We start from the raw sequence: 23966 nt of genomic DNA, 5'->3' as shown, positions 1-23966 counted from the left end.
TGTCGATGTGAGCTGACAGGCACTTGGTGGGAATTCGACACAAATCCGAGGACAGCAGCAGGCAGTTATATAGAAATGAGCTGAGCGACTTTCCCAAAATACGCGCTGCCAACTCATGATGACGAGCAGCAACCGCAGCTATTAAGTTCGTTTTATACTTGCTGCAATACATTTCGAATATCGAAGCAACTAGTATCAAGACAGCATCGGATCCTTCATCAAATGCCCCAACACCCCTCCCTCAATACTTGTCTCCCATAACTCCACCTTTGCCCGCTCGATCTCCCCGACGATCTGTCGCCGACGCTCCCGTGCGCGCTGAAGTATATCATCTTTATGAACCGCCTTGAACCCGGCGCGCCGAGGAATAGTAGGAATTGATTTGTGTGTGGATTGGGCCGACGGCGAGCGAGATATTTGAAGAGGGAGTGGCTGCAGGTGCGTTAATGCCGAGAAATGGGATGGTGCAGTTTGAGGATATGGCATATGCACTGTCGGCGATATGTCTATATGCGAGGGAGCAGGCGAAGGTACAGCAGGTTTAGCAGCGAATTGCAGCAACATTTTGGCAGCAGCCACTGAATCTACGCCATTCGCGTGAAACAGGTGAGCATTTTCAGCCACCCTACTACCTTGGGAAAATGCACCTTGATCATTATATGCAGGCGGGGTGAGAGCGCCATCAGACGAATCGGTGGATGTGATTGGAGAATGAACGAGTGCGGGAACCGGGGAAAATGCATTGTATGTGGTTGATGGGGGAACAGAAATAGCAAGAAGTGCAGGGTCGATAGTGCAGTCGGAAATTATTTGCTGAAAGGTATTGGTAGTTGTATGTGATACAGGAGATGGTGACAACGTGAACCTTGAGGGTTCAGACGCGTGCGTGGGTGACTGCGAAGATGATGATGGAATGTGATCGACATCAATCGGAGATGGATCGGAAGCAGCCTTGATCGACTCCACAAGCTGCGTAATCAGATGCCTGGCACGCTCCCGCTCCCATGTAGCGTGATATGCCTCAGGACCCTCGCCTTCAGGAAATGGGTAGGGCACGTCCCACTCCACTGCACCAGCAGGGACGCTTGTGAGTTTGCGACGTTTCAGTGGGGGTGGACCGGTCGCTGCGGGCACACTGGATGAGTGTGAAGACGGTCGATCATGGGTAGATGGTGGTTGTGCAGACGCAGCTGGAGAGTTGCCTAGGAGTTTTACTATGCTTGATAATACGGGAAAGATACTTTGCTGTCTGATGAGGGAGGTGATGGCATCTTCTCCATTGACTGGCGTGAACTGACTAAAATCGAAATGAGACAGGCGTGTTGGATCCAATTCCTCGATAATGATAGGGTTAGAAGGCGTAGATCCACGGATTGTTTGTTGTGGAAGGCTGGTGGGCTTCACGTTTCCGACGAGGCCAGCGATGCCCAATAACGCTTCCTGGCTTCGCAAGAAATTAGAAGGTAGTGGTTCATCTGGGCCAGGGAACGGTATAGGTGGGGGTGCAGGACGGGGAGTCGCTGATTGCGATTTCGTTGATTTCCGTTTTCCCGTAGCCCTCGAAGAGGGGCGCGATATTGAAGAAGGGCCCGATGAGGCAACACGAGGCGATTGTGTCAAATGCGCTTGCAAGGCGTTTTGCGCTGGCGGTGCATGCGAGGGAGGGGGCTCGCGAGTGCTAAAGCCGCCGAACGGCAAGGCTAGTAGGTCGGCTGGTAGTTCAGAACATGACATATGGGAACCAGGAAGTGCAATGGCCCCCACATTTTGTGTTATGCCTGTGCCCTTCTCTTGGGCTGCTTGAGCGGGAAACGCCGGTGACCTACCTCTAACTGGAGACGGAGGCGGCGAGCCAAAGAGAGAGTCTTCGTCATCGTCAAACATGCTGCAACTTGCAGGTTGTGTGGGTTAATGAGCTGTGGAATTTACAGAGAGGGGCACCTTAACAGAGCTGTTCTGTGGATGTATCGATGGATATCGAATAATTCCAGATGACAGTGATCGAACACGATTTCAAGGTTATGACTAGATCGGAAACGCGATAGGTCAATGATGAGGACCGTCAAGCCAAAAAAGTTCGGCTCACAAGCATGAGGTGGTTTTTACAGCAAAGAAAGCAAACAGTTGAAAACAAGATGAGCTCGCTGTTGAGGTCGATGGCGACAACGTCTGATCAGACGCAAAGAATTTGGCGGTTAAGTCAAACATCACCAAACATAATACGATCACGTGGTACTGTAAATGACTCGGAATTCGGAGTATTAAGCTCTACTACTTGACTTAGCCCAGTTCACCCGCCAGGTCCCGCCTTCAGGGGTCTGCCTACGGGACACTGCACTAGTCCTCGTGCAGCAAGTGAACAGCAAGGTATTATTGTGGTGTAAAACTAAACTTAAACCTTCTCAGAAACTCATTCGAACGAACGTTCAATCTATAGGCCTGAGAAAATTGCTCGCGCGCTTGACGTGCGGTCTTTTCCGTTACAGCGCGAAGTTCCAGTGTTCGGTCTAATTTTATGTTGTATAGATGCATCCATGCTCCGCTGCATGAATGGTGAATTGCAGCACCTTGTTATCGGACCAATCTAAAGCCCACCGGGCCGTCCTGTTCTTACCTCGATAACATCGTATCATTTCGGGCCCCTTACCACTCATCCTACCAGCCCAATGGACCCAATTATAGTACGTTGAAGCACCGAGAATGCTTCGTCATGTACCCGTGACGTTGGTAAATGTCCGACTTTACTCCGTAAACATGGACATTCTCCTATCACGAGGAGGATATAAGCTCGAGGTTGCTTGAAGTTATTCTTTGTTGCAGGTTTCTACATTCTCCCCAGCAAGATGCAGAGCAATTCATGGCCAGAGCGATTTGTTGACTTGAAGCGCCAGATAGTCGAGGCTACTCCCGACTATGAAAAGCGTCTCACAGAATCTTGGAAGGATCTCATCCAAGAGCTTAACAAGCGTACCGCAGAGATTGCCGAAGTTGGCCCGGATGTGAGCGCCCATTATCATACCTCCTTGCTTTGATGCAAACTGACAGTGGACAGTATATCCCCCAAGTCAAATACGAGGACCTTGCTAAGCTCACCACTGAGGAACTCGATGTTATTCGACGCAAAGGCACCGTCGTGATCAAGGATGTTGTCGATGATAATGAAGCCATTGGGTGGAAAAATGCCCTTGATGACTTCGTCAAAGCTAATCCCCATGTTCAAGGTATGGACTGGATGATCCGGGTAATAAGTTATTGACGCGGCAAATCAGGATTTCCTGAGCAGGACAAGCAATTTTTCATGCTGTAGTAAGCATGTTTTTGCAATCTTTTATCTTTTGAGAGATGTTAAAATCACTCTTTTAGCTGGACACGTTCACAAGTGCAAGCTCGCGCACACCCTAATGTCCTTAAAGCTTCCGCATGGCTAAACCAGCAGTACCATGTCAAGTCAGGCAAGCCACTTGAGGGCGTTGACCTCAACGTTCCCCTCGTGTATGCCGACCGATTCCGTATTCGTCATCCTGGCCCAGGATGGAACAGGTTCCCCCCTCACGTCGATGGTGCGTTGCACGATACCACATTAATTAATTTGAACAGCTGAGCGTACGCAAGGTGGTGCAATCGAGCGCTGGGAAGATGAAAGCTTCCGTAAATGCTACGCTGATATTCTCAGTGGTAACTGGCGCGCGCATGATCCATATGAGCTTGAGGGCCGTCTGGATGCCCGTAGCTCGTTATATGGTAGACCAGGACAAGTAGGTGACCCCTTTATCCTTGTAGCTATCTAGTCTTCATTGTTTTAGGCGACCATATTCAGGTCCTATCAAGGCTGGTTGGCCATGAGGTTGGTATCTTGTGAAAAATCTTAAAGCAAACCTCACGCGGTCGTGATTTCAGTGAGGCTGCTCCGACTCAAGGAACGCTCCGGGTGTTCCCCGACCTCCTTCTTTCAAATGCATACACTATTCTCCGTCCATTCTTCCGCCCCACTGTCCCGATCGACTCAGAGGATATCCTCAAGCCAGAGAGTTGGGTATTTGGTGCGTCTACTTATTTGGACGTCGTTAGCCCAAGCTAACTTCACCGAAAGACATCTCAACCCCCGATTTCCCTGGTATCTTAATCATGCCAGACGGATTCTCTGGTCCGCGTCCGACCCCGGAACAGCATCCACACCTCAGGCTTGAGAAGACCATGACGTCCGTGCCGAAGGTCAACCCAGGAGATATGGTTTTCTGGCACTGCGTATGTCTTCTTCTGTTGCATTCTATTACTGCTCATACCAGAACAATCCGCAGGATGTTGTACACTCCGTCGAGGAAGAGCACACCGGTGCCCAAGATTCAGCAGGTGCGCTCTGAATTCCTTAATGATCACACCGATGCAAACCGATATATTTCAGTGATGTACATCGGCGCGGTCCCACAGACGCCCATGAATACGGAGTATGTCAAGAAACAAGCAGAGACGTTCCTCGCGGGCATCAACCCTCCCGATTTTGTCAAGGACAAGCCGAGTACCACATACGTTGGCTTGGGCGTCGATGCAGATGTGAAAGAGCCTATTGCACGAGTTGCGATGGGGCTACCAATCCAAGTTGCGTGAATATTACCTATGACCGAGATAGACGTTCTTGTAAGACTAGTATTAAGACGAATTCAATACATAAGGTCATAAGCTTGGGAGCGTTTGGGAGGTGTCGGGCCGGACTGGCAAAATGTTGAGATTTTGTCTAAGAGCTGTTCACCTACGCAGATCAGTATATAAGAGCCACCTTTGCTTCAAGAAATACAACACTTGGAAATACAACAGCATATCGCGTAAATGATCGTAAAGTTCCAAAACATAAATTCCTTTGATAATCCCAGAGCGAGGTGAAGAGATTCTACCAAAGCTGATTGGCGTTTAATGGTGCAGGCCAGTCAGGCAAGTTCGTCAGTGCCGCATTGCAAGATTCGCGCACGCGTCGCTTGCTCACAGCATCTGCTGACTGTCTATAAGAGGAGTGAACCTCTTTCAGCTGAAATGCAGAGGCCGCGATGGTATCTGTAGAAAGTGCACGATGAACACTAGCAAGACTCGCAGCAGATGGTAGAGATTACCATGATTTGAGTTAGCTTCTTTCACAGTCTGGAGGAATGGGTAAGCAAGTGCAAAGCCATTTGATGAGGAAGCAATTACCTCTTGCCACCTCTGAAGTTCGCTGCCATACGCCTGATAACCAGATGTTGGATTGAACACACCCGGTGCGCCGTACCCACCCATCTGCTGCGCCATCCTCTCCGCCTCTTGCTTGCGTGTAAGCCAGGCTGCGCTGAGCGCATCACAGGCGTTAAACATCTGCTTCCACGCGTAAGGATCCCAAGCCTCTAGTTCAGCTTTATGCTGGCGGATATAATCCCGAGGGTGCATCACGCCGCCAGGATTCTGGCTCGCAAGGCTAGTTGGCTGGGACTGGGACCTGTTGTGTGATGGGGTGGGGCGCGATGCGTATGGGTCGAACTCAGAGAGGTAACTTGGGGTTTGCTGCTGAGGCTGGTAGCCTCCGTATTGCTGTTGCTGTTGCTGATGCTGTTGTTGCTGTTGTTGTTGATGTTGTTGCTGCTGCTGCTGCTGTTGCTGTTGAGCATACTGGTTCTGGTATCCGTTGGGATATTGCTGGTAAGGCTGCTGGGACATTGGCTGTTGTCCATAATGACCAGATGGCTGGAAAGGCACGCCGGTCAACTGTGGGCCAAGTTGTCTGGTGAAACATAGAAAAGTCAGTATGCTGAACAATTGCCATATACGATCGACATACCCAAAGCCGTACGACGTAGACGCATACTGACTCTGTTGGTATTGCTGTGGCTGATGATCATGATAGCCTGAGGGTGTCTGTCCTTGAAACTGCGGATACTGTTGCTGCTGGAACTGGGGCTGCTGCTGATAACCGGTGTCGTAGGACTGGTAGCCTACCTGCTGCGGCGACTGTGGATGGGCCGATGCAGAGATATCGGGGAAGCGGGCGTGTGCGGGGGCAGCATCATTCAAGAACGGGTTATTACTATCAGCTTGGAAGCCGTTGTACATGTCCGTCGATCAAAATCAACACCTGGACTCCTGTAAACGCGTTAGATGGTGTATATCCGAGTACAAGTATCAAGCACAGGAAATCGATGATTGAGTTATCGTGGGTAGCCTGCGACCCTGCCGCGTGTGGCTGCGACGGACGACTACAAATTAGTACTTAACTTAATTACTAACTTAAACGTTGATTGAAGTATTTACCAGTAAGTTTCATTTACTCTCTGCTGCTATAGCAAACTTGAAAACCAACAAGACTGCATGTCAGTGTAAGCACGGAGTCCTCGGCGGGGGTCACACCGATCCGAATGGCTTCATCGTCACCTGTCTTTTGGATGCTGCCACCCGCGAAGGAAAGCAAATGAAGACTCTGGACGCGTTCACAGCTGGATTTATGTCGCGCGGAACAATCATGGATCAAATTGTGGCCTCCTTCGCGCTACACAACATCGCAGCCCAAACACGCTTCTATACAAATCTCCTCAAGAAATCTCAGTATGGCACCTGTGGCATGTGCCACCGCAGGCTGGATATGCGAGTCGTTGATGGCATGCGCAGGTAACAGCTGAGCCAGACGTTCTAGTTGTTGGAGAATCGTTCCAAGAAGGAACGTCTGCGATTAGCATTATGTTTGGGGTTGGGGCAACCTCGCCCCTTCGTTTACGTTTTCAATCTCCGTCTTCTCGTCCATAAGTACTTCGTCTACATCGTGTTTGCATGCTTCCCAACACTGAGCGTGTTTCTAACACTAGTCACTTGCAACCCCCAGACTCGTAACCAGTTTGAATCTTAGCATCTCAAATTGACGGAATGCGTTAATTTGGGATGCTAAGATTTATTTGACGTAGTCAAGTATCCGTGGAAGTATACACCAGGCTGGTCACGAGCCTAGGCAACCCCGAGGTCGAAACTCATCCGCAATCACTGAGCGCTGTAGCACCTCATCAGACAGTTATGATGAATGACCATGTCATGATCATGTAGTCTTCGTTTTATTGGCGCCCCTTTTCTACCACAATTCCTGGGATCAATATAGTTTTGTGCACTTTGCCAATGCTACGAAACTACACTGGAATCTTCCTATTGGCGATTGTGTACTTTGAGAGTTCAATGTGAGACGAAATCAAGGTACGTTCGAAATTCAATGCCCACAACCAAGATGTCACGCCCTGCAATTCACAGCAGGAACAAACCAATGTGCCCAGTCGGAGGCAATATTGGAAATACCCACTGAATTCCATCTATTGTTCGCAGCAGATACTGACGATGAGATATCAAGTGCAGGTGGTGATGCCGATGGGAAGGACACGGCGATTGAAGCTGAGTTGTCAAGATTCGAAGTGTAGGGAACCAACTTCACAAGACAAACTTAGACCTTAGCAGCACGAGTTGGCCTGGTCACCCAGCCGCTACATTCCCATTCAATTCCTTGTTGCTCCTACTATCTGTTTACTCGACCGGAATCAGGACGATGGAGGTTAAACAACCGGCTGGCATGGGAGGGCCCAAGATCTGAGTCGTCTAATCGCAGTACTTGCAGGGTATAACTCAAGCCACATGCTCTCGAACTATTTATGATTCTAATTGGATAGTACAAGGGTATTATTTTGTGGTGTGCCAGGAACGTTAGATGACATGGCGACCTGACAGATTGGCAGGTTATTCATAAATGTGAGCTCTATCCTGACTCGTCGACCTCCGTTGTGAAGACTAGGCAAGCCGAATCATCCCCACCGCTAACAACCACGGAACCCTGGAGTCCCAGAGACGCGCTGAGTATTGGGCCATGGTGCCCAGTGTGCTCCTTGACTAGTGCGCCAGTGCGAGCATCCCACGTACGGAGCGTGTTGTCTGCGGACGCCGACACTATCAAGTGACTTTTTGGTGCCGGGTGAGTCAACAGAGAAGTTACAGCATCCTTGAAGAGTGTCAGCACAACAGCCTTCCAATAAAAAACGTGAATTTACCTGATGCTTGAGAGTTGCGCGGAGTCTCATTGTGGAGAGGTCCCATACACACGCTTTTCCATCAGTCCCCCCAGTGACTACAACGCCAGGGCTGCTTCCCGATCCAGTGAGATCGACAAATTGCACAGCTTCAACACTCTCCCCCTCAGCATGCCCCCCAAGGGCACCGACAACCTCACCCTTGCTGAGACTTACTACACGCACACTCCCAGATGTTCCACCTACAACTGCGAGCGTAGAAGAGGCATTTATTGCAAGAGATGTAATGTTCTCGAGATCAAAACGGGCGTCTTGTGGTGTAAGTTTAAACAATGGAGTTGGCGACCGCGGATCCCAATACAGGAGAGTTCCGTCCCCAGAGGCGGTTACTATCCGCTTGCCTAGTTAAACGACAAATTGATGCTGCTTTTTTTTTTGGCTCCAGTAAGTCAGACTTACCATCGGGTGTGAACTCTCCACATTGAACTGGACCACTGTGTCCAGCGAATACCTGCATGGTATTTCCCGACGGCACTGTTTACGTGAGTAGATCAGGGGGCGGCTTGTATATCATTGACATACATTGCCACAGCCAAACTGTAGAATCGTTGGATCCAGCGAGTAAAATTGATCCACGGGGATGCCAGCGTAGCCACTGAATTCTTATCAATATATGAAAATCGGAGGAAATAATTTATACACTCACAATCACTTCATCTGGACCCTGAAGCTCAGTCAAGAACTCCCAATTTCTGAAGTTCACTGTGCCAACTCTTCTCCATATCCTCACCTTCCCATCCATTCCACCAGTCGCGACCATCTGGCCGTCGCTGCTGAAAGCAGCGCCGGATACGCTATCCGTGTGTCCAGTCAGCTTCACAATAACTTCTCCGTCCGTAATATCCCATATGTATCCAAGATCATCTTCACCCCCGGAGACTGCGAGCGGTTCCGTGGGATGACATGATATAGCAAACACAGAGCCGTTGTGAGTAGTGAAGTGCTGCAGCGAGTTGTCCTTCACATCAGAGTCCCCAGATGGAAGATCGCCAACCCCGTCGTCTGCTTCATCATCCTCGTCCATAAGATGGTCGCCGTCATCGGGAACCTCTGCAAGGACATCACCCGAGTCGATGAACACGTCCCCGTCTTCTTCTTCAATATAGTCTTCTGTTTCGTGAGGTGCCGCCATCGATAACCTCTGGATGGTGTTGGTCGGCGTGGTTTTGGAGGAGATTGCTGAGAAATCTCGGGCTGAGTAAAGCTACGCGATAACGAAAAGATGATGACCACGTGGTTATCTAGCACAGTCCTAAGCCGCTGACTAAGGCACAACATTATTGATTCTTTAACTTAAAACTCAACAACTCCACGTCGCCTTTCAGTTACCCCAGTGTTTTTCCATTGCCCAACTACCATGAAGCTGTCGCTGTCGCTTCTTTTCGCGGGACTGTTGGCTGGCGTCAGTGCCTCCAACGTTGTCGACCTCAACCCAGACAATTTTGACAGTGAAATTGGCAAAGGGAAGCCTGGTTTGGTTGAATTGTGAGCTCGCCAGCCTTTCTAAAACTCTAAATCGTTTCCTAAACTTCCAATTTCAGCTTTGCCCCTTGGTGGTACGTTGTGTACTCTTATGTGAACTCTCTTTGACGAACACCTCGTGGTATAGTGGTCACTGCAAAGTATGTACCCCTGTGATAACACGAGAGCAAAACACTTATGCTCACTCTAGAACCTCGCTCCTATATATGAGCAACTTGGAGACGCCTTTGCGCACGCAAAGGGCAAAGTTGTTGTCGCCAAAGTCGACGCTGATGGTGTCGGTAAATCTTTGGGACAAAAATACGGTGTCACTGGATACCCCAGTAAGTTACTATCTGAATTTTATACGAGTGTCAAACTTATCATTCGAGTGCAGCTTTGAAGTGGTTTGACGAGAAAGGCAACATCGAGCCTTATGAAGGCGGCCGCGACCTTGACGCCCTTGCTTCGTTGTATGTTCACCACATTTATGGGCTCTCCCTGCGCTAACGTATTCTTTCAGCATCACAACGAAGTCTGGTGTGAAATCGAACATCAAGCCCCCACCACCCCCTGAAACCTTGATCCTTGATGTTCATTCCTTTGATGATGTTGCCTTGGACGAGACAAAAGATGTTCTTGTCACATTCACCGCGCCATGGTGCGGGCATTGCAAGAGCCTCAAGCCAATCTATGAACAAGGTATTGTGCCAGTTTTATTTATCTGATAATTTTCCTGACACTTGCACGCAAGTTGCGATTGACTTCAAACCAGAGAGCACCGTGCGTACTGCCCGATGATCTACTTGCTGCTTCAGCTAATCAGCATTGTTTCTCTGTAGTGTATTGTCGCCAACATTGACGCGGATGCACAACCGAACAAGGAGATTGCTGGTCGCTACGGAGTGTCATCTTACCCTACCATCAAGTTCTTCCCTCGTGGTGGAAAGGAAGTTGAGGCTTATGAAGGCCCTCGCACCGAACAAGCGTTTGTTGCTTTCCTCAACGAGCGCTGCGGAACTCAGCGCGCTGTTGGTGGTGGTCTCAATGATGAGGTGTGTCACGTGCGAACCGGTAATCAAACATTGGGCTGAAAAGTACAGGCTGGCCGCATTGCGGAACTCGATACCCTTGCCCAGAAGTTCTTGGGCGCTGCCGGTGACGCTCGTGATTATATTTACAAGGAGGCTTTGACGCTCTCCGAATCGCTCGGCGAGACGGCAAAACACTACATCCGTATTATGGAGAAAGTTGTAAACGACCGGGAATCCTATATCGAGAAGGAGTCTAAGCGGTAAGCTAGTAACACCTGCGGGCATTCAACTGATCATGGACCGATATATCTTCTTATCAGCCTCGCTTCTATCCTCAGCAAGCGCACGATATCACCTGCGAAGCTCGATGAGATCAAGATCAAGGCCAACGTCCTGAGTGCATTCGTGGCCAAGAAGTTAGAGGAGGCACAGGAGAAGGTTGAGAGTGTCATTGGCAGAGCCACGGCTGAGCTTTGATGTCGCACGCTTGATCACCTGCTACGCGCGTGGTAATGAAGGACACACATATATATTGTTAATCTGCATGCTATGTCGGTGCTATCTATTAATCTGAGCTTTATGCTCACCGGTTCTAAGCTGGATCTGCCTACCGTGAGCTTCCATACACGCCTTCGGTGATTTCCTCCACGCAATCAGTAGCGAAACGGACCTATCCCAGCGTTTTTACGGTGGAAAGAACCAAAACTGGAACTCGGTTTCAATTTTTGAAGGGCACGTTGCACTTCTCATCGGAAAAATAGAAGGCCTCAAGGAGCCTCGAGGATCAACGTTAACCGATCACCATGGAATATTGCGTGGCTACTTAATTCTTAGTTATTCATTCTGAAACAGCATGCCTCACCTGCTGACCACAGTGGACCATCCGACATCTCTTGCATCTCAGACATCGCACTATAGGGCATCGTAGCCCTGAGACTTGATCAACCATCCGTATTCTAACTCAATCAGCGATGTCTTATATCGGTGATGCGTTCATACCTTCCCCGCCCTCCGACTTCGATGAAGCGTTCGTACCCTCCCCACCCTCCGACTTCTATGAGACGGAGCCAGACGAATCGCCTCCTCTGCCTGTGAGGGTGCGTGTGCGGCATGAGGCAGATGCCCCGATACCACTCCGCGCAGTGCGCTATTCATCTCGCAAAAAGCGATGGGCCCAGACTTCCAACTGCGCCAGAGGCGTTAGGGAGCCCCTGCCGTCTGACATCCGCCTCGTGACCTGGAACATCGACTTCGCAGCTGCTGATAAGAAGAAGCGGCTTCTTGCTGCCCTCTCCCACATCCAGCAACACGTTCTTGACTGCAGGACCGCTGATGAACGACCTGACCCATGTTGCATCCTGTTGCAGGAGGTACACGCGTCCGTTTTCACGCAGATCCTCAACGCCGAATGGGTGCGACGGTATTTCATAGTTGTTCCCACTAGTGTGGACAAGTGGCCAGATCAAGCAGAATATGGAAATGTCACGCTGGTCTCCCGCACAATTCCTGTGGTCAATGCCTCTACCATCGTATTCAGCAACTCTGAGATGAAACGCAACGCCGTGTTCGTTGATATTAAACTGAGCATCCCAGCTCACGAGGACGAACCTCGCCTATCAGGAGGCATCGTGACCCTGCGCATTGCAAACACGCATCTTGAATCTATGCCAAGTGGGGCAACAGCACGCCCCAGGCAATTGAAACTCATCGCAGCTGCATTGCATGGGAAGGGACTCTTCGGAGGCATTGTTGCAGGGGATATGAATGCTATCGGGCCTACTGACGAGAAGATCGTGGAAGAGGCTGGGCTGTATGACGCCTGGGAGGGGGGTGATGATGACGAAGAAAGCTTTACCTGGGGGTATCAGCCTGCGGGGCGGTTTGCACCTGGCCGGTTAGACAAGGTGCTCTCTACCGGACAAGAGGGCTTCAAAGTGGATGAGCCAGAGAGGATAGGAATTGATGAAGCGATTGGGAGGGGTAAATGGGTGAGCGACCACTATGGGTTGGTTACACGCGTGCACATCGTGCGGGAAGATTGAGATAATGAATGGTGAGAACTTACAGGGTGCAATGGTCATGACCAAAACACTAACGTATGCTTAGGGAACTGCGGACGTACGCACGAATCAGTAACTGATGTATTTTTACGCTATCAACGGCATGCCGAACAACGATTCAACGAACTTCAAGTTCATCGCCAGTGAACTTGTCGACCCCAACGAAAGCCCCAAACTGATTCTAGCCATGAGAGACTCGCTATAGGTTAAAGCTATGCGTTAGGTTCATGATTCCAAGTACTTGCAGGAGTACTTACTTTTGTATGTACTTGGCTATCGTAGTAATTTAAGTGGAGTTGGCGTGGCGTGTTTGGAAGAATGATGATGTAAATAAACATTCGGGCAAATAAATACGAAATGCATCAACTTTTTTCCACGCAGTTCAACTTCTCCCCCCGTCGTCGTCGTCGTCCAACCCAACGACAAGTTCAACAATGAAGTTTTCTGTTACCTTCCTCGCACTCTTCATTGCTGGTGCTCTCGCCCAGTTCACAATCAACACTCCGTAAGTAATTTCACACATGTTCATCATGAGTTGTCAAGGTCTTACTGCTTTCTCGGAACAGTGCCAATGTTGTTGAGTGCCAGCCCACCCTCCTGGCGTGGTCAGGTGGAACTGGTGAGTTATTCGAACATACGCTTTCTTCTCTCCTCCGTGTCTGACCGTGTTTCAGCTCCCTACTTCTTGGTCAGTGGTTTCCTATTAACGTGGTTGCAGTCATTCACCCGCAGTGAATTTTATTTCCTTTAATACAGAGGTAATGACTTTGTTCCACATGTATTTAACATTTTATTCACTGCCGTTCCAGCATCCTACCTGGTGCGACTCCCAATGGTGTTGCTCTTGAGAACTTGGGACAGCAAAACAGTACCTCAGTGACTTGGGTCTGCAACATCGCGTCCGGGACATCTATTGGTCTCACCCTTCGCGACAGCACTGGTTTAACTGCGCAGTCCGCCCCTTTCACCGTGAACCCCGGTTGTGCGTGTTTCAGTTGACCTTGTTGATCGGTTGCTTACCTTGGCGTAGCTTCAACTACATGCACTAATGTCACGTCGAGTATGTCTCTTATTGTATGTAATCACCTAACAATCCGCTGATATTTCGCTTCTAGTTTCCTCTGGTCCGACTGTTGCAACTAGTGCTGCCGCTCCGACTGGTACTGTGGCTACCACTAGCAGTGGTACTGGTACCACTAAAACCTCGGCCGCCACGTGAGTTCACATTGTTGTCAAGTTGTAATGTGATCTGACGTTATGTCCCCTCCGTAGCACCGCCGGAGGCTCTGCTACCTCTGCTGCTTCATCTTCAACGACTTCTGGTGCTGCCTCTGTCAATGCTATCCGCGTTGGTGCCGCCGGCATTGCCGGCGCTGCTGTTGCTGCCCTTCTTTTCTAGATTTGCTCTGAAATCAAAAGACCGATACCAGTCGACGGACTTTCCAGAGACATTCACGGCTTTTTTTTGCTAATCATTTACCTGCGACATCGTACATTAAGCTGTCTGCTTTTAGGAGTATTTGGAGTTTACCCCACTGACGTTTACATTCCCTCGTTCGACCGTGGGCTTACGTGCCTATGGCTCTTACATTTTCGATTGAATGGTGCCTTCTCATTCACTCGTTCTTTGTTTTGTTCCATAGACATTCCCGACTGACACTTTACCTTCGGATCCCTGGGAGTTGCTGTTGTACAGTGCAATGTTTCTTACGATCCGAATGATCTATATTTTGATGTGCATCACAACAATTGCAAGTGTCGTCTTGAGCCCAGTCGCAAACTGTATGTATGGACATTCTAAGGCTTTTTCTGAGCGTTGCGACGTAGCGGAGCATGAGGGGTCAAGTGCGGGGGTATGTAGCCTGTTCAGCTGAATCAAGACTGAATAATTGATCTCACCAAGCCTCGCGAGAGCGTAGGCTGTGAGGATTAGCCAGCTCAAGATCCGATGGATACTGCGTGCAAACCCTGACTATAGACAAACTCGAGGCAGTAAGAGACCGAGGACAAGCTAGAGATGCGTGAGTAAGCCTAAGCCAGGACGGGCGTAACACAGTCGGGCGACAAAACCTGATCCTACGAACGAGCCAGTATATGAGGCTTCATCGTAAGGAAAGAATACGGCCTGAAGGCGTGCCAGCGTATAGGCACATGTCAATCCCCGCAAAAACGGTTGTTCCACATGAGCGTCATGCCATGTACGCCCGGATCCAGGGTGCGCGCCACAGAGGTGACGAAGGGACCGGGCCTGGGTAAGGCCTGTACATCAGAGCTATCAGACTTATGAAAAGGCAAATTCAAACTCGACTAATTGCTGGACCATGGGGCTTTCCGCGGACTGTGCGCACTATGAATCTGAATCGCACGCTGCTGCTAGAGCAAGCTACACAGTATTGCTGATCCTCAGGGTATTTATTTCGAGATGAATGTCAGATACCTTGGAGTTAGTTGATTTTTTTGTAGGCAGAAGAAGGATGGCAGTAACGGCTCGTCCGGTCTTGAGACTGGCCAGTGGGACCTGGCTGATCTACTACAAGCAGACCAATAAAACATCTGTTTCTTCTATGAAGGTTCAGGCCCAACTCTGGCTGAGTAAATGAGTGACGGCCATGCTCATATGAGTTGTTACGATTGAATACGAAACTATGCACCTTGAGTGACGAGCATACTCGGGCATATCGGGTTTGAAAATGAAGTCTTCAACCTTGGCGCTTCGCGGGAGGGAACGGCAGGAGACGGCAACATCTTGACGATCAGTGCACGCAATAAATAAACGTGAGTGCTGTATGACGTTGGTCTCCATGTGGTGGCGCCACCTCACTGCACAGATCTAGGTCTAGTAGGTTAGCCAGCAAACTTCACAATTTACCTCGTATTTGATCGATTGTAGTGTGGCATTAAGCGTGTAATTATATCATAGGTCCGTAGTACGTACCTGTCCGTACTTGCGCGCACATCTTAGCCGCCCTGTCGACGTCGGGAACTCTCCGATCGGATAAATATTTCAAAATTGTCCTATGAACGATCGCTCCCGTGAGTGATTATAGTATGCAGGGATGAGTCACAGTGTGAACAAGGATAGCGTGATTACTTTATGTAGGCGAGCGCGATGCGGGCGATACTTGATAGCACTTGATTGTTGGGCAATAGACAAATGCATAACCGGCTCTCGATCGCCAGGCTACCGAGGTCCGAGATAGATAGACTATGGCAAAGGACACGTGTGATGCCAGCTCAGAGAATATGTTGCCCATGTACCCAATGACCAGTCAGGTGTGGGGAGGCGAGTGGCTGGGAGTAGTCGCCCGAGCCATTGGTCTCGACCCATTAGGACACCTGCGTGGACGGTCACCTTGCGCTGCATGATAGTCTACGGTGGTGAGACGTGAAAAAAAAAAACATATGCGCCGAACGCGACGGTCTCATAGCAAGAGATCTATTGTTTCTGTAACTATCTAATGTTGTAGCGTTCTTATGTAGTAAAGTATAAAAAGGCTCACATCGCATCTGCAACGTGCATACATTTATACCGACCCGCGCAAGGATCAGACGTCAAATTAGAAATTTAGAGAGAGACGGATAAAACACACGCAGAATATTGTTGAGCTTATCGACACGCGAGTCGTGACGCGACGAGAGATCGAGGTCAATGTTCTCAATATCATCGCCAAAATCAACCACAGTACCACCGATTCAGGGGGTTTGTAAAGGTGAGAGCTAGTGCACGAGACGGGATTGACCTGAAACATATTAGAAGCGGCTTGAAAGGATGCCAACGAAATCGAACTATGGACCTTATATGTGACTGATCCCCAACTGCAGCGACTTCGCTCGCTGATGTGTCCAAGACTGCTTCAGGATAGTCTCCACCCGGCAGGAAAGATCCTTAAGCCGGACGCCGACAACCACTTCCAGTTTCTTAGGCTTATATTTGTTGGAGACAGGCAACAGGCAACAGGCTCCTTAATCGGACTGGAACTTTCTGCAAGAGCAGCCGAGTAAGTACACGGCATTGTTTGCGATGGAAGAAGCCGCCCACTGTCCCAGTGCGCAGGGAGGGGGTTTATGAACGGAGCGACGAGCACAACACGGTAGCCAGTGTAGATACTATCATACTAGGCGCTCTCGAGTCAGACTCCACTGTTCGGCGTACTCATCGGCGAATCCCCGTAGATCGGGCGTTGCCGGCGGTGGAAAATCAGTATTGACTGAGGAATCTCAGGCTCGCCGGCGATGTACAATCTTTCCGCAGCTTCTTTAAGATTCAAGCTGTGATGTAGAGCCAATCGCAACAGCGAAATAAATGAATCACCCGGAGCATCAAATCCTCGGCACTGTCGTACTGCTGATTTCACCAGTTGCTGGCATTAGCTGTCGGTTAGCGACAAGGAAGGCTGCCAAGGCACAGAGGCACAACCTAGCACAATCGAGGCCAGAAAGAAGTATATCTGATAAGAGCTGTCAGGCTCCGAGGCCAGCGAATATTGTCATTGGCAGGGGCAAGGGCCTACCAGGGTACGGTTATCCATTTCATTTTCTCAGCCGCTGTACGGTCATCCATTCAACTTTTTCACAGCTGTTCAAACGTTCAAGTTGATAAACATCCGGCGAGGGCTCGCCGTGGCACCGGATTCTAGGACGAGAACATTTGAGGTTCAGCGACTACCATCACAACAGAGAGTCGGGATATCTCAATAACCATCAACCAACAAAATATTAGCACGAGCCTAGGTCTTGTTGCGGAACTTGACTCCCCGATCGATATGGTTCCGCTTTTGTGGCCCGATTGACCTAGCAGCAGACATGCTTTAGTGCAGGACCAGTGCAATGAATCTAGGTCCAAATTTTTGTGATCACAGTCTGGGACCATGGTAATACCATCTCCCAGAATACGCCCAATCTGGACTGACGAGTCTGTCTATAGATGTCTGCTCGTTGGGCGCGAAGTCATATAATGAAGTTCTGTAAAAATTGGGAATCTACGTAACAGCAGTACTAGGAGTCAAAAATTACAGCAAGAAGGTGGGGACGGGGTAAAAGTAACAATTGCCCACTCAATGACGATCAGCACCAAATACAGACCCGTCAAACCCGTCGGAGGTTGTCATGGACTTACATCTAAGGTTTGGATGCATTGCCAGTAGGTGCGTTAATTGTTGAGCCGCCGCCTACCGCCTTCGTTCTCACCACGTCTTTAAACTTCCGGCAGAATGTACCGAACTGCGAGATTTCATCTCTATTTTACGCAAGTATACCTGACGTGATTACAGTCAAGGCTTCGAGGCGACCCTTGCGCTTGATCGTTCGACAGTGAATAGGAAGTACATACATTATATTATGATACCCCACGAATCAATCACCTTCTCATTTCCTTCCCCCCAATTATCACCCGTCAACTTAACGTCTTCACCTTCATGGCAATCCCGGAACGCGCGATTGCAAACTTCATTCACCAAGAGTCCTGGTGGAGGAATCGTGGTACGAGCTTGGCTGAGCGCACCGAAACAAACGATTTGCTTGACGACGTCGGCACGCAGGCCTCCTGGTTTTAAATATATGTTTGGTATTACCACTACTATCATCAACATTGAATGGTCTTGATTCGTCCATACTAAACGGTCGGTCGTGGGCATTCACTATCGTATGGTCGACTCAAGTTACCTTAGGACTGCAAATTTTGCCCGGATGGCAAGAATATTTCCATGATCCGCAGGGTAAAACCTTAGGTGGGTAGTCCTGGCATTGCTGTAACTTTCTATTCACGGTTTTTAGGTCTCATAAATTCTGCCCAAGGCATTGGCGCCCTCAGCGTAAGTTGCAGCAGTGCGGTGAATTTACACTCAGCTCACTTTGGCTTTAGGGGATTCCATTTTCCCCTTATGTGTCTGACTTGCTAGGGCGACGAGCAACTATGTTTATTGGGGCATTCATAGTGTTAGCTGGTGTCTTCACGCAAGCCTTCTCCACCACCGTGCATGTATTCGTTGGCGCTCGTGTGCTCAGTAAGACTCCCATTCACGGAATGATCTAGATGCTTATCCCTCTTTTGTAGTTGGCATAGGCACAGCTTTCTCCATCAATGCCGCCCCCTTGCTCATCAGCGAACTCAGTTATCCGACTCATGTCTGTCCATTCTCCTCGTCCATTATCAGTTGTCTCTAATATCATTTAAGCGCGGGAAATTGACTTCTTTATACAATACGATGTGGTATTTTGGCAGCATTAACTGTATGTAACATTCGGTGCCATATATTTGGTTTCTCACATGTATTACAGCGGCTTGGATCTGCCTGGCAGCTTATGATCGAGCAGGGGCATCCGCATGGTCATGGAGGGTCCCCGTGTTATTTCAAGCTGCTATTCCTATCCTTCAAATGGTGTTAATATGGTCGGGAATGTTTGACTCGTGAATTGTTTGCAGTGACTTAGCACCTCTGATCGTGTTTAGGTTCATTCCGGAGAGCCCTCGATTTCTAGCTGCTAAAGGCCTGGTGAGCATTCGCGAGGAATTTCACCGTCAATTAGAATTTACTGGTTGAACTTTCTGCCCTTGTTTCTCACAGGAATCCAAAGCTGCGCGCGTCCTCGCTCACTACCATGCAAATGGGAGAAACGAATGCGATCATCTAGTAGCATTCGAGATGGCTCAAATCCGACATGCTCTGAACCTTGAGCGAGAGATTGCCTCTAGTCCATCCTACCTGACGTGCTTCACGACTCCTGGCAACAGACGGCGTATGTCCATCATTATAGCGATTGCAATATTTTCGCAGTGGAGGTTTGGCTAGCCTTGTTCTAGTTTGGTACTACAGGAATTGATGTTCCTTTCAGCGGCAATGGTCTAGTCTCGTCTTATATCAACATTGTTCTAGACGGGGTGTAAGTTCTCAAGGTCGGCACGGTGGTACATTTGCTAAAGGTTCAACAGCGGCATAAACACGACTCAGACAAAAGCAGTAATAAACGGCGTTCTACAGGTTTATTTATCCAAATTTTCTCAGATGCTGCAGTTGATACTTATCTTGTGTGTGTAGGTTTTTAATCTCGCTAGTGCTCTATTGGGCACAATGCTCGTGGACAAGTTGGGCAGAAGGAAGCTGTTCCTGACTTCGAATATTGGAATGTTAATTGGTCAGTACTATTCTGTGACTCTGATCCGAGAATCTCGCTTATTGTATAATCTGGGTAGTCTTCTCTATGTGGACAATCACTACCGCTCTATTCAACGAGACCGGGAGTACTGCAGCTGCGAAAGGCAAGTCCGAAACCTGGTCATACTGGTGCGATTGTTCATCAAGCATGAACAGCTACTGTACCGCTAATTTTTATGTTCTACTTCTTCTATGACTTTGCGTATACGCCAATGCTTGTTTCTTACACACTTGAGATTCTGCCTTACAATATTCGCGCCAAGGGACTTGCAATTATGGTTGGATCTTTCGTGTTTCGCCTCTGAACACCGTCTGATGTCCCGCACAGAACTTTGTTGCGTATCTTAGCAATGCTTTGAACGCGTTCGTCAATCCGTGGGCACTCGACAGCATGGGTTGGAAATACGTGAGTCATTCGATCTCGTTCAAGTTTTTGATTGACAAATATCTCGCAAAGTACCTTTTTTACTGTGGATGGCTCGTTTTGGAACTAATATTTGTGATGGTGTTCATTATCGAGACGAGAGGTGACTTTCATTATTTTGTGATTTGTGGAACAGCTGGGAACTTTTTTCTTCAGGTCGTACTCTTGAAGAAACTGCTGCTTTATTTGACGGCATCAAATTTTCTCAAAATACTACAGAACGGAGGGATAGCGTGACTATGGCCAGAACATCACAATACCTTAGATCGCCCCGTCTAGAGAAAGGTGTCGCAGACAACAACTATTTGGAGCTTCAGGAACGCAGTAGAGTCCTAAGCTATGACTTAGAATCACCTACGCGTATCGATTCGCAGTCGGAAGAGTCTGCCATTACATTTGTGAAATAAAAAGGGAACCACCCATCGCGATGTTGTATTATGCCCTGTTTACTTATACTTATGCAACACTGGACCTGTCGAGATTATTGGACATTAACGTTCTCCAGTTTTGACCCAGACCTCAACACAGTCCTCTGAAGAAGGAAATGCTCCCCAACCATCGCGGTCAATTGCAACAGTTCGGGTGCCGTCAAACAAGCTGCGGAATGTTGTTCCATGATGCTAGAGAATACGAGAGATGAACAGATGTTATAACTATAATTTATAATAGATACATACCGGGCCAACGTTCATTCGAACTTTGGACGTAGTTAGGTCCGGCCTTAAGGAAGTGATTAACAGGCGAGCTTGTACAAAAGACATGAATAGTCTCACATTGGGATATTACTGAGCACAACAGCGCACCCAGCATGATCGGAATCGCCCATGCGCACAAATCCAATGCAGTTTCTGTGATCAAAGTAATCTACCATGGGTCCATATGCAAACGATTTCCGTGCAAGGAGTAACTGTTTCAGAATGCGGGAGGTGCCCTCGTCAAAACACTCATCATTCGGATACAGGTCACCATAGAAAACACATCTGACATGATACTTGTGTTAGGGTCTAGCATTTTGGCGAGATGACACATACGGATATCCGTGGCATCGCAGCAGAATGATAGCATACGCTTGAGCTTTGAAGTTGGTGTCCACCTAATTGAAATTACTTGGAAGCTACCGAGAAGTGCGAATGGCTTACCCAGCTCTCCAGGGACTGGCCGACTTGCTGGAAAAATCATTGGCCAAATCATGTGTGATTATCAAACGCTTGCTTACCGTGCTATCAGAAGAAACAGTTACTACTGGAACAATAGATATCCGGTGCCGGCACTCACTCGTGATTGTCAACAAAAGTAACGGCATCTCCTGGCCTCAATTTTACCAGAGAACCTTCAAGAATGGTCCTCAAGTCGTATGAAGCACCTGTTTTGCTTGCTCTGTGAAAGTTTTCGTGTAGTGGAACGTCAAAAAAGGAGGTCTGTCGCCATTAATTCCAAGTCAGTGATGTCATGGAGGTGCACACCTGGCCATGGAACGCCCGAATATATGGGATTAGAAGTTGCAAGCTGCTCCTCAGTCAGGGACCTGTAGATCACGGAGTCTAGAATGGACCTACTTGGCTGACCAGTACTCTGATACCGCAAACAATCGCTCCCTGCCTGGAAGTTTCCGAGTTCTTTGTATCTTCGATAGTAAAGCGGCCCCGTCACCAGGTGAATTGAATAAAAACAAAACTCCCCCTTACAAACTCGAGAAGGAATCTGCGGTCCATGTGTTTGATGGCATCCAGTCTAAATCCGCAGGCACCTGTGGTCTAAAACGATCTCAATAAATCATGTAAGAAATGACGGACACAAGACGCACGTCAAGGACCCATGAGCCCCACGAAAACAGATCGTTACGTACTTCAGGGTGACGGTGGTCAATCTACAATTCCCGGATAGATGATTAGAATGAGCGCTTTAACGAAAAGGACCGGCGAACATCGATTCCTAGGAGATAATCATAGTTCCCATTCTCGCTGTCCACCCACTTTGACCAACCTTTGTGTCTTTCGGAAGAAATGCGAAATACACCATTGGTTCGCGTGAGCTCATCCCAGTCCAAACCTTGAACGACTTCAGTTATAAAAAGCGAAGAAGGTCCAATACTGACTGACCCGTAAAATGATTGAAATTCCACTGCATGCTGCTATACTGGCTTATATGTTTACCTCTGGTTGATGAAATTACAGTGTATTGAATTACCTTCCCAAGCCGACCAGGAAAATCAAATGCAGTCCAGCCCTGTGGATAATATTGATGAGGTCTCCGTAACAAGGGAGGAGGAGAATCACACCTTCACTGATCTCTCGTTCTCAATATCTTTCAACCGGTTTAATGGATCGACACGTACGGCACGAAAGGTTTCCATTCTGTCTGCACCGAGTTTGTGCTTTATGTACCGTAGTGCACGACTAAAGGTGAGCGCAGACTCGTAAGGTGTAGCCAATACCCTTACATTGAGAACTGCGTCGATGATGACGTTCATGCCGCATTGCCTTGCAGCATTACAAGCTCTCAAGAATTCTTCCTTTGTTCCCCACCTCGTAGCAACGGAGCCTTTCTGGTCGAATTCCCCGAGATCCCACTACACGAACGTCTGTATAGAGAGGGTTGGAACAAGTGTTACGGAACATCGTACCAAATCATAGGCATCATATCCACGACCCGTCTATAGCAATCGTAGCACGATGGGGTTGTGAACATATCATCAGAGCTACTGAGTCTCACCTGTTCCATTGCTTTGTTCGGCGGAGGAAGCCAGATCTGCGTGAACCCCAGTGCGGCCAAGTGCGGGACTTCTTTCGTGAAATGTTCCCACCAGCTCATGTCTTTGTGCCGGGCATCCCAGGTGAAAAATTGTACCTTGAAGAACCCAATTCGATTTCGGGACGCAAAATCCAACTGGCAACTTACCATGGCAGGATTCTGAGAGCTTCCGTCGGGACCAAGTTGCATTGATGGGAGGGACGGGGGCACCCATTTGAGTAGCAAAAAGTTCAACCAATACCTGAACTGGCGGCAGATGAGGCTCATCGAAGAGCACACAAAGCTCATGATACCAAATTGACTGTGTATGCTCAAACAGGCTGTGGCCCAACTTAAACTTAAAGCACAAGGATCCAGGTGCAGTTGTGACAAGTTTGGCACCGGCATCTTCCGAGGCCTATAAATTCCCTCAAAGCTGGGTACTTTAAATTTTAACCGTTTACATGACCACCTAGCTCACCACTCATTCCAGGAAGCGTTCCGCTTACCGATGGGATGAGGTCACCGTGTGTATCTATCACAGGATGGTCTAGAGGAAAGCCCTCTTTAATCACTCTAATCACGAATATTCACGTTGAAAGGAGTTTCATGATGTGGCAAAATTCTTCCTTATATTTACACTTTACTATGCATATGCCCATTGCTGCAATATAAATGCATTTGGCTCTTCCCTGGGTCGATGTGAGTGCCAACCTGATCGAAAAAAACCTCCGATGCTTACTTGTACTTTGAGATTCGCGTGGGGTGAAAATATGGCTCGACGAATACGCGTGTGTGCGTCTCGCTTGGCAGTCAGCCGTCGCTTTTCTCCGTGTCTGAGCACTACTCTTTCCAATGCAGTGAACCAGCCAGACCTGCAGTCTCTAGAGGAATATGGAACAACTGATCGATGGATCTCGATGATGTTCCGAGCTATAACGCTGCAGCCGGCTGCTTGTTATTTGCATCCTGCTCAGGCTCACTGTAAGAAGGAGCGACTTGTTCAATCGTTTATATCCATCATACGGGAGAGG

General features: G+C 48.6%; 9 protein-coding genes across 9 annotated transcripts; 5 read left to right on the top strand and 4 right to left on the bottom strand.

The window, feature by feature from the left end:
- Position 1: 1 nt before the first annotated feature.
- DEU56DRAFT_784677 (uncharacterized protein) lies at positions 2-2210 on the bottom strand. The gene is made up of 3 exons (XM_041352230.1): positions 2087-2210; positions 648-2025; positions 2-584 (listed from the first exon to the last, which is right to left on the bottom strand). The coding sequence occupies exons 2-3, from the start codon at positions 1882-1884 to the stop codon at positions 196-198; spliced, it is 1626 nt and encodes a 541-aa protein (XP_041211746.1). The 5' UTR covers positions 1885-2025; positions 2087-2210; the 3' UTR covers positions 2-195.
- Positions 2211-2677: 467 nt separating this feature from the next.
- DEU56DRAFT_128206 (uncharacterized protein) lies at positions 2678-4811 on the top strand. Its single transcript, XM_041344684.1, has 10 exons — positions 2678-2999; positions 3053-3221; positions 3270-3306; positions 3364-3560; positions 3613-3755; positions 3804-3844; positions 3898-4040; positions 4091-4245; positions 4299-4350; positions 4403-4811. The coding sequence occupies exons 1-10, from the start codon at positions 2844-2846 to the stop codon at positions 4603-4605; spliced, it is 1296 nt and encodes a 431-aa protein (XP_041211745.1). The 5' UTR covers positions 2678-2843; the 3' UTR covers positions 4606-4811.
- On the bottom strand, positions 4696-6190 carry DEU56DRAFT_784662 (uncharacterized protein). Its single transcript, XM_041352229.1, has 4 exons — positions 5801-6190; positions 5182-5743; positions 5103-5130; positions 4696-5046 (listed from the first exon to the last, which is right to left on the bottom strand). The coding sequence occupies exons 1-4, from the start codon at positions 6070-6072 to the stop codon at positions 4886-4888; spliced, it is 1023 nt and encodes a 340-aa protein (XP_041211744.1). The 5' UTR covers positions 6073-6190; the 3' UTR covers positions 4696-4885.
- Positions 6191-7525: 1335 nt separating this feature from the next.
- DEU56DRAFT_128150 (ribosome biogenesis protein Sqt1) lies at positions 7526-9317 on the bottom strand. The gene is made up of 5 exons (XM_041344683.1): positions 8719-9317; positions 8595-8667; positions 8472-8546; positions 8034-8413; positions 7526-7984 (listed from the first exon to the last, which is right to left on the bottom strand). Exons 1-5 carry the CDS (start codon positions 9202-9204, stop codon positions 7745-7747), a joined length of 1254 nt encoding a protein of 417 aa, XP_041211743.1. The 5' UTR covers positions 9205-9317; the 3' UTR covers positions 7526-7744.
- DEU56DRAFT_784653 (protein disulfide isomerase) lies at positions 9277-11455 on the top strand. Its single transcript, XM_041352228.1, has 11 exons — positions 9277-9557; positions 9614-9628; positions 9682-9694; positions 9745-9877; positions 9931-10006; positions 10057-10235; positions 10288-10316; positions 10376-10588; positions 10637-10827; positions 10888-11386; positions 11438-11455. The coding sequence occupies exons 1-10, from the start codon at positions 9430-9432 to the stop codon at positions 11042-11044; spliced, it is 1134 nt and encodes a 377-aa protein (XP_041211742.1). The 5' UTR covers positions 9277-9429; the 3' UTR covers positions 11045-11386; positions 11438-11455.
- Positions 11164-12978, top strand: DEU56DRAFT_128139 (Endonuclease/exonuclease/phosphatase). Its single transcript, XM_041344682.1, has 2 exons — positions 11164-12620; positions 12674-12978. The coding sequence occupies exon 1, from the start codon at positions 11539-11541 to the stop codon at positions 12607-12609; it is 1071 nt and encodes a 356-aa protein (XP_041211741.1). The 5' UTR covers positions 11164-11538; the 3' UTR covers positions 12610-12620; positions 12674-12978.
- Positions 12979-12988: 10 nt separating this feature from the next.
- DEU56DRAFT_784643 (uncharacterized protein) lies at positions 12989-14094 on the top strand. Its single transcript, XM_041352227.1, has 6 exons — positions 12989-13132; positions 13194-13246; positions 13302-13315; positions 13435-13687; positions 13743-13842; positions 13900-14094. The coding sequence occupies exons 1-4, from the start codon at positions 13062-13064 to the stop codon at positions 13624-13626; spliced, it is 330 nt and encodes a 109-aa protein (XP_041211740.1). The 5' UTR covers positions 12989-13061; the 3' UTR covers positions 13627-13687; positions 13743-13842; positions 13900-14094.
- A 3585-nt stretch (positions 14095-17679) lies between these two features.
- Positions 17680-20646, top strand: DEU56DRAFT_128015 (general substrate transporter). Its single transcript, XM_041344681.1, has 18 exons — positions 17680-18105; positions 18165-18245; positions 18294-18353; positions 18400-18437; positions 18488-18629; positions 18680-18750; positions 18801-18855; positions 18904-19015; positions 19076-19118; positions 19191-19405; positions 19459-19506; positions 19556-19604; positions 19662-19758; positions 19817-19882; positions 19935-20056; positions 20107-20184; positions 20236-20305; positions 20359-20646. The coding sequence occupies exons 1-18, from the start codon at positions 18042-18044 to the stop codon at positions 20607-20609; spliced, it is 1662 nt and encodes a 553-aa protein (XP_041211739.1). The 5' UTR covers positions 17680-18041; the 3' UTR covers positions 20610-20646.
- DEU56DRAFT_784590 (glycoside hydrolase family 13 protein) lies at positions 20532-23280 on the bottom strand. Its single transcript, XM_041352226.1, is given in 19 exon segments — positions 20532-20822; positions 20880-20922; positions 20976-21182; positions 21234-21295; positions 21342-21369; positions 21464-21466; positions 21478-21620; positions 21666-21708; positions 21759-21826; positions 21888-21956; positions 22007-22069; positions 22127-22251; positions 22302-22338; positions 22390-22428; positions 22481-22576; positions 22643-22771; positions 22826-22855; positions 22915-23049; positions 23101-23280. 19 exon segments carry the CDS (start codon positions 23239-23241, stop codon positions 20694-20696), a joined length of 1590 nt encoding a protein of 529 aa, XP_041211738.1. The 5' UTR covers positions 23242-23280; the 3' UTR covers positions 20532-20693.
- Between the last annotated feature and the right edge of the window lie 686 nt (positions 23281-23966).

Source organism: Suillus clintonianus, assembly GCF_016758775.1.
Source record: "Suillus clintonianus strain FC179 chromosome Unknown DEU56scaffold_14, whole genome shotgun sequence".
Lineage (NCBI taxonomy): Eukaryota > Fungi > Basidiomycota > Agaricomycetes > Boletales > Suillaceae > Suillus > Suillus clintonianus.
Note: the sequence above shows the minus strand (reverse complement) of the source record. Positions and strands in the feature narration are given on the sequence as shown.